The sequence below is a fragment of the Pundamilia nyererei genome, unplaced genomic scaffold, assembly GCF_000239375.1.
Source record: "Pundamilia nyererei isolate P.nyererei 1_Seehausen unplaced genomic scaffold, PunNye1.0 scaffold00790, whole genome shotgun sequence".
Classification (NCBI taxonomy): domain Eukaryota; kingdom Metazoa; phylum Chordata; class Actinopteri; order Cichliformes; family Cichlidae; genus Pundamilia; species Pundamilia nyererei.
The window spans coordinates 1-8,997 of record NW_005188191.1 but is presented as its reverse complement, the minus strand read 5'-3'; the positions used below and the strand labels follow the sequence as shown (position 1 = coordinate 8,997).

At 42.0% G+C, this 8,997-nt stretch overlaps 1 protein-coding gene across 1 annotated transcript in view; it reads right to left on the bottom strand.

Annotated features, from left to right (window-relative positions):
* Positions 1-4,398, bottom strand: part of LOC102197664 (uncharacterized) — a 26,029-nt gene extending 21,631 nt beyond the window's left edge. Inside the window, exons 1-3 of the mRNA XM_005754973.2 lie at positions 4,057-4,398; positions 3,561-3,593; positions 397-462 (exon numbers count right to left, since the gene is read on the bottom strand). Of these exons, the coding sequence (XP_005755030.2) occupies positions 397-462; positions 3,561-3,593; positions 4,057-4,090 (133 nt within the window). The 5' untranslated portion in view covers positions 4,091-4,398. The remainder of the gene's footprint in view (positions 1-396; positions 463-3,560; positions 3,594-4,056) is intronic.
* Positions 4,399-8,997: the final 4,599 nt, after the last annotated feature.

Below are 8,997 nucleotides of genomic sequence, written 5' to 3'. Positions count from 1 at the left end.
TCTCTGTTTTAATATCATCACACCTGCTTGTGGACAGTGGATTTCTAGGGTACTGGTAATGTATTGTACCATTTAAAGTAAATATATATGCATAACAAAACACAAAATCATACTTTTGTTGTGTAAACATCGCCTTGGTTTGTCTCTTAGTCAGCTGGGTTAACACTTGTGTGCATATTTTTAACCCCAAAATCGGGTTTTATCGGCGGACGTGTTTTGTCCCTTATCTCAAGAATCACTGACGATGCGAGAGCCAGGAGCAATGTGGTCAAAGACAGGATTTTTATTTCCACATAAATGACACAAAGGCTTCTGTGGACAACGCAGAGACACCAAAGCGAATGTTTGAAAGAGAACTCACTGCAGTGAATTGTTGGACACGGTTGTCCAGCTTACCGCAGCTCAGGTGTTGGACACTGAGGCCATTAGAGGTGACCACTCTCCCTGTGGATATGCGGGACCCTGTGGGAGGAGAGAAAGTTCAGCTCTGATAAAGCCTGTATTAAAAACTAAATGTGTAAATTGTAAATTAATGACAACTGTGTTTCTTATATAAGGTCACAGATTGCAGGCTCTTGTTTTGAAAGCTTAAAATCCATCAGTTGTGCTCCTGATAACTCTGCTTCTGAGCAGCACAGTTATAGAGTCGTACATTTTGTTTCCGTGACCTGACAAGAACATGTCTGAGGTTTCTGGGCCCTCAGACAAGAGGACAATTTCTTTTTTGCCGGAGTTGGAAAAACCTGAACTGTGTGTTTCCCAGCTCTCAGAAACTGTGTTTTCTTTCCCCAACCTGATGTTTTAAAGACAATTTGTGATGTTGCACACTCTGTTTTTGTGGCTCAGGCAGCTCTCTCTGATTTGTACCTGGACTTTTTAATTCAGAGACTGTGTGTTTCAAGATGTTTGTGATGCTGCAAGACTGATTCTCCCAGAGACCGAAACTGTCCCTGGGGCCCACCCAGAGCCTGAGTTCAAGGCCTCAGCCAAGTCTGGACCCCTGGAAATGTCTCCCTGCGTCTGCTGGGAGCTCAGCTGAACCGACCCAGCAAGCAGCATATGCCACACCGCTGCCTTAACCTGGGTCACACCAACATGAACTAGACGGTTCCTGCTAAATCCATCTCCACCAGAGTTCACCAGAGGTCTCCACACAGTCTCCTAAACTGATTGGTCTCTGCCACTGGCCTCATGACCAGCCTGCTGAACTGTTGCTTCTTTGTTTTGGAATATTTATCCTAATATTCCCAGCCCTTCATCCAGATTGCTCCACCCACCCTGGTCAGGTTTTCCTGTATTTGTTTAGTTTGGGACAACTGGAGGTCAACCCTTAAGGGGGCGGGGGGTTCTGTCATGGTTCTGGGTCTGTGATCCAGTCCTAATATATTTGTTTCGTTGGATTCTGGTTTAAGTAATACTCTGTTTTATGATATATTTGTAGGTTCTGGTCTTTAGGTTCGGCCTCCCCGGGGTTGCACGTTCCATGTGTGTCGGTCTCGTTGTCAACCAACTCATGTCTCTGTGTTTAGTGTTCTTGTCCTGGTCATCTTGGTCTCATCTATGTGTTCTCCTCCTCAGTCTTTGTGTCAAGCTCATGTCTCTTGAGTATGAGTCTCTGTGTGTCCTGTCTTATTTTGATGGTCTCGTCCTGTTTGCATTGTGTTCAGCTTTGCTTCCCTTGTCTCAAAGCCCTTTCTCAATTCTCAAGTACGCGAGTCCGTGCTCGCATTCTCGGCAGGTCCGAGCACGGACTCGCAATTTGTACAATTGGAACACCAGCGTACTTGATGATGTCACAGGTCCCCTCCTAATTTAACTGTGATTAATATGTTATGAAGCTGAACTTTAATCTCAGCCAAACCGATTTACTCAAGAACAAAGAAAATTCTGAAATAAACCAAATATTAACATATCGAAGTTAACTAAGTGACTTATATATCATGTTAACCTGAATAGCGAAAGACCGTGGGGGGGTTTGAAACGATGTCCCGGGAGTCCGCTGTTCTCGCCGGCTCGAATAATCCTCGACCTGTCTGCTATGGAGCTGGAGTATGGAGTAACAGACGTCTCTGAAAACGTCGGAGCACTTTTGGAAACGTTATATCTTGATAAATCGAGCAGATATTTGAAGCTTACACAGCCTGAAAATATCTTAAAAGTTTATTTTGTGACCCAGAAAGAGTAATATTTAAAGGTTTTTAGCCCCGCCCGCTCGTCCGCCATTGCTGCATTTGAGTTTTGGACGAAATGCATTCTGGGATATTTAGCTGTACCAAGTCCACACAAGTCACCACCGATGCATGCTCGATAAAACGGGCGGAGAACACATCCGGGACTTTTTCTCATTCTCACCTTGATGCGTACTTTGAATTGGAGCAGTACTTGGTCTCCGACTGATGACGTATCACGAGAACACAAGTACGCACAAAGACGCATTTTGAGACAGGCCCACCTGTTGCCCATCCTCTCGTTATCCTGTCTGTGTGGCTGGCTGCTGCCTCTAAACATATCCTGCATTATTAGCACTGCGTGCTGCTCAGTGATATTCAATATTTATTGTTTACTGTTACTTGTGCTTATGCTGGTTGTTGCTATGGTTTCCCTACTGTGTTGTTTTGTGTTTGCTTCTTCAGCAGGTCATCAAACACAATGATCACCTTCAGCTTCCTTTCTCTCTCTTCTGTTTTCCATCTGTTAACTCTCTTCCCAACTTCTCTTTTCTTCTTCTTTCTCTTTCCCATCTCTTTCTGCTCTGATTGTAATAACTTAAAATAAAAAGAATAATAATCGAATAAACTATGACAAGGAGGAGGACCAGTATGGCAAAAGCCGTAAAAGTCAATAATTCTTATTGCTAAAGTGCTGGATGATGATGCCTGTGCTCATGCTTCTTCTTTGACTTCATATTTTATTATATAAATTGGGATTTTATAATATTCATTCATCTGTAAACTTGGTGAACAATTTCCATGATGCTGCTTTACATGAAAGTTAAAAACAAAAGACCTGCTGCCATTCCATGTAAAATGCAAATGCTCTGCAGATGCAAATCAGCTAATGCAGAAAAACTGAGTGAATTAATTCTATGAAATGTTTGCATGGAACAGGAGAAAAGGAAGTATTTTAAACCATTGTAGTCTAGGAAATATACTGAATATTTTTTAATTTTCCACATTTTTAGGGGGGCTTTTAGAATTTATGTCTGAAACAAATCAGACCTATACACTCTGAGATCAGTCTAAACATACATACCCAGACCTTTCCCTCCCCAGTAACAACAGCTCTGGGGGGACACATCCCAGGTCAGACAGACACACTGTCTGAGGCGTGTCCTGGGATTGGCCCGGGGGTCTTCTCACATTGCACTGCCTGAAATGTTTCTTTTGAATGGGGATAAAATAGCCTGTGACTCTAAAAACCCACACTCCCAAAGCTCCTGTACAGGATCCCCTGGTTAATGCTGAAACACATGTTAACTGGCAGGAAATTTCCAGTAACCCTTGAAAATCCTCATGCGGATAAAGAGCTGGTCCAGAGTCAGCTGGTTGAAACTCATTTACCTGAAGTGATGAGTGAACAGGTTGCTGCCAGCACTGAAAGAGACAGAAAGAAAGCTCAGTGTCAGACTGTGTGTTTGATATCAAGTTGAATTCACCTCAAAACATGAAACAGAAATGAAAAGCAAACAGGAGAAAGCTGCTGCTTTCATTCACACCTGGATTCTTGGAAAACTCTTTCTAAACAGCAGATTTCAATGACACATTTATTCTCTTCATCTTTCCAACTTTTGTCAATAAACTTATTTGTGTTGACAGTTTGACTTCAACTCTTCAAAGTAAATGATCAGCCATGAATTGCTCTCAGGACTCTGTGAAGCCTAACTGTCCTGCTGAGGTGATGCAAACATGTATTTAGGATGTTAGATGAACTGATCCAATAAAGCAGAAAGAAAAGCATGTCACAGTACAGCACAGTGGAAAGCTAGAAAAGGATTAGACTGAACATGTGCAGCTGATTTCATGTCTAAATAAAGGATTATCAGTGTGTTGTACTCACACAGTGTGCTGCTGAGTCCGGAGCAGAGCATCATGTTAGGAGATCTGGATTACAGTGAAGAGCTGATGGAGGATCAAACACAGAGCTGCTGGATTCACTCTGTTTCAGTAACACCTGTGATGTACATGCAAAGCACAGCCAATGGAAAAGCAGGATCTGTTCCTTCTCAGCTGCAGCAGGAAATAAAACTACTTTACATTAAAAGTTATATAAGCCTGGATCAGCTGACCCAGTGACAGCTGGGAGGGGCTCACATCTCATATTTGTTGATTGGTTAAATCAGTTTAGCAACTGGTAAGAATTATTTTTTTAACACGATACAAATCACTGCAAACTGCAAAGGTTTTTTTTTCCAATGATTCAGTGACCAGAGGAAAGCTGTTCCAAAGTTTGAAAATGTGATCACGTCTGGATTTAAATGAAGAGCACAGAACAGTTCAAAGAGCCTGAGCAGCTCAGAGAGAAAGTGACACTCCCCTGTTCATTAACAGCGTCCTAACAAATGTGATGTGCAAATCAGATCTGCTTGGAGTTTGGAATGATGACTGTAAGAAAACAAAAACAGGTTGTGCCAGGAACACATTTGAATGGAAAACATCCTGATTTGCATGGATTATCTCCACACGTCTCTCTGGTCAGACAAACTTTTGAGACGGTGGGTCAAAGGGTTTACCGAAGCCAGTTCATGAGGAGAACATCAGTACCCAACGCTGAGCTTCAAAAACACTCACAGTATGTAGAAAGACGTTTCTGACTGTGAAGAGCTGGTGAACTAGTTCCTGAAAAACATAACATGCCACTGAACAGCAGCTACACCTTCATGCAAAAGGTTTCTGGAGTTTCCACTTTCACTGATTTACCTTTCTTAGTCCCACAAGGGGAAATTTCATAAGGCTGCCAACCTATTGCACGCAATGGCGGCGCCATCTTACCCTCCGACCACACATACATTACACAAACATCACATAGGGAAGACAGGTCAGAGAGGTATAACAATGGGAAATGCACCACATGAGGAAAGATAAGGAGAAAAAAGAACTCCCCCCAGACTGAGCTCCAACAGGGAGATCAGTTTGAGAACAGAAAAAACACCTCTGCACATGAAACACTCTTAATACACCAAAGAAACACATGACAAGCAGCAGGGGGGTAAAGGGTGAGAGACAGCCGATGTAGGCAGTACATCCGGGCCTGCAGTCTGTGCGCTGGTCTCCTTGATCCACCGTCAGCATCGGAGGGGAATAAGCGTCAAAGGCGTTTGGAGGGGGGATGAGTGCGTACATATCAGTGTATGTGTGTGTGTGTGTGTCCAGAGTTCAGCTGAGACAGTGTCCTTCGCCCTGCCAGGCTAAGTAAACAGTCTACCAGCCAACCCAGGTGGCCTTGCATGGAATGGGAAGGAACAGACTAAACACAGTCGTTATCAGGCTGTTGTTGTTCGGCTCCAGCCTTGAGACCACAGCTGGTGCCAAAGGGGTCTCCGCATGAAGTGCTGGTGGTTTTTACTTTAGTGCGAACATCTCATATGAATTTCAAAGCAGTTCTACAGTCCAACACTGGTCTCTCAATCTCCCGTTGGAGAGCCGCGAGCTTCGCCATACTTGCGTTCTGTGATGTTGTCATTTCTTGTGCTCAAGGAGCTGATTCTGAGAACTCACGACCACAGTGAGCCTCCCCGAGATGTCATCCAGTCTGCAGTCAGAGACCTTATTCTGAGTGTTCACGGCAGCCGTAGCTTCTCCAAGATCTTCTCCGTGCTGCACTCAATGAGCCCATTTTGAGAAACTCACGCCTCGTCCCATCGTTCCAATCCCAGCGGGCAGCCTTGTGGGGGTTTGAACAGCCGGTTCCGCTTTCTTCATTCTTCGATAAGTCAGGGCCAAGCCAGCTCCAATCAGAACCCTGTTACCATGGTTCCAAATAGGTAGATATCTTCAGCACTCAGGCTCACCCGAGCCCAAACTTCTCGTTGAGAAAGGGGTGTCAATTGCATTTAGGGACCAGTTGATCCAATCCATAATTCCTCTTTTAGGTTTTAGAGAACAGACTGTGAGAGAGTGTTCCAGGGAACAGTAATACAAAAAACACGAGACTAGACAAGGACACAAGAGGATAAGCAGGGAAGCTGAGGGAGAGGAGGAGGAGGAGAAAAGTGCGACCGCCTTCGTCAAGATCAACGCACACAATGCAGCAAATAAAGCTGCATTGTGGGCGGCAGCTTTATTTGTAAAATGGTAAAAATGGTAAATGGCCTGTATTTGTATAGCGCTTTACTTAGTCCCTAAGGACCTCAAAGCGCTTTCAGTCATCCACACATTCACACACTGGTGATGGCAGCTACACTGTAGCCACAGCATTTGTAAAGGACAGTAAAACAACCACAGAAGAATAAATAAGTAAAAAATAAAAATAAAAACAGGCATAAAATACACACAGAAATTAAAACAGCCTGAAACTAGAAGGTCAACAGCCATACAACAAAACATGATGAAAGGATTTAAATCAGCCAGGTGTCAACAGCCCAGGCAAAGAGACGGGATTTCAAAATACGCCTCATGAATGTGCAGGGGCAAACTGCTCCACATTTTAGGAGCTGCGACAGCAAAGGCATCGTCCCCTCTGAGCTTACACTTAGCTTTGGGCACACTGAGGAGCGACTGATGCAGTGGTTAAATCTCAAAGTACCAAAAATAAAACACCAGAATCAGGAGCTAAAAATATCTTGTTAAAAACTCTGAAAAGGGCTGTTTTGGCGCTTTGTGAGGTTCTGAAACCAGACGGTCCGAATCAGCTCTGCTGAGAATCCATGAACACTTTGATTGACCAAAGAAGCAGAAACGTTAAAAATGCAGCACCTGGCTGTGTTTCAGTGATACTGAGTGTCTAAATGAGTCCTACAGGTCTGAATTTATCATTCTCTGTATCATAATAATCAATATATCATTCTCAACGTGTTTCAACTGCTGCTCCCCACAAACAAGCAGAAATTATAACTGTATTTTTATAAGTTTTACAGCTTTTCCTACTGATAAGAACCGCCCCTATGGTCATTCATACTACACAAAGTAATCAGGCAATAAACAATTAAATGACAGAAAAATGTGTTTTTTTAAACTTTCTGCTGTACACAAAGAACTGGACTCCTGGGATTGAGCTGCCAGAACTATTCATATGATTTTGCACATTTATTTCTTAAATAAACAGTCAAACTGACAGATTTCTTTCTTTGTCACAGCAGCTTATCTATGTGACTTCTTTACACTGACAGGTTAACTAATCGTTCAGTCTGCCACTGTTTTATATTCTTGTGTGAATTTTAGGGCCGAGTACAATACTCTGATTTATCGGAATTTACAAACACAAATTTGCTGGCTATTTTGTGATGGGTTGGGTTTTACAGGCTTAACTAGTAATGACTTCATGAACTTCTTCACAAATAAAATTTTAACCATTAGAGAAAAAATAATCATTTCACAGATGTAATATTATCTACAGCTACTTTCAGTACCATTGATGTTCATTTAGACTCTTTTTCTCCAATCGATCTTTCTGAGTTAACTTCAATAATTACTTCCTCCAAACCATCAACGTGCTCTGCTTGGGCTGCTGCCCCCGCGACCCGGCCCCGGACAGGCGGAAGAAAATGTATAGATGGATGGTAACTGGTAATAGATTACTTCAAGCTTTAATTGTAATCAAGTCATGAAGTTTTAATAATTTTGACTGTAGAAATCAGAAATTTGTATGATGAAGATACCCTTTGTGTATTATACAAACTGCTATTTTTTTGTGACACGAAAAGAGAATTTTGTATATTTTTACAATTATTTCCCCACAACAAAGTTAGATACAGAAGAATTAGAGAACAATACAGTGCACAGAGACAATTATAATCTAGAGGATGTTTAATTTTGTTCATGACTGAGCTGCTTTTGGACACTGTCTGATTTTATCATCAAGTATCCATCAAGAATTTTGACATCTTTACTATTTCAATTTTTTCATTTTCTTCCTGTATTTGTATCCCATCATTGCTTTTGTTTTACTAAGATATAGTGATAATTTATTACTATCATCCAATGTAACTGTCTTAATTCATTAATTATATTATTAATATAAGTTCCTCATAAGTATCCCCAGAAAAATAGATTAGTATCATCATAAAATAATATAAAGTTTGATCATTTAGACCTTAACCTTAAACATGTCATTAATACATATATATATTAAATAACCTGGGGCCCAACACTGAGCCTTGGGGGACTCCATGAGCGGTTTCCATGTACCCTGATGCAAATTCTCCTGGCTTCACAACCTGTTGTCTTCTAGATAAATAACTTCTGATCCAGCTCAGTGCCACTCCCCTTATCCCAGAAAACTGCAGTTTATTTAATAGTATGGAGTGATTAACTGTATCAAATGCTTTCTTAAAATCAATCAATAGTCAGACTGCAGATTGTTTTAGGTCCAGATCAAAAAGGAGGAGAGTAGGGGCTAAAGTTAGCATTTGGTGCCCCACAAACACAAAGGTGTCTCAGCCTTCATGCCAGGCTGGTCACTCTGACCGTGTGATGTGCTCGGTGCAGCTGGTCTGTCAGCATGATTAAGCAGAAAGACTCGTGGTGAACTTTACTCGTTGAGGCGCTGCAGATACCTGTGCTTTGGCACAGAGGACTGGCTGATTAGAAAACCAGGTGCAAAGATGAAAGGGTGATACTGATGAGAGTACACACATGTCATTAAGGCTTGATCGGGACACTTCAGCAGAGAAAGTCTCTGTGTTAAAGATGTTAAGGCTGAGTTTGAGTTAAATCCTTTTCTATCAGGACGTCCGTCACAACTGACTCTATTTTTTATTTCTTTTTTGCCCGTCCAGCAGTGTAGCAATCAGAATTGAAGGCAAAAAACCCCAAACAGATTTGCCAGACAGATTTATTTTCC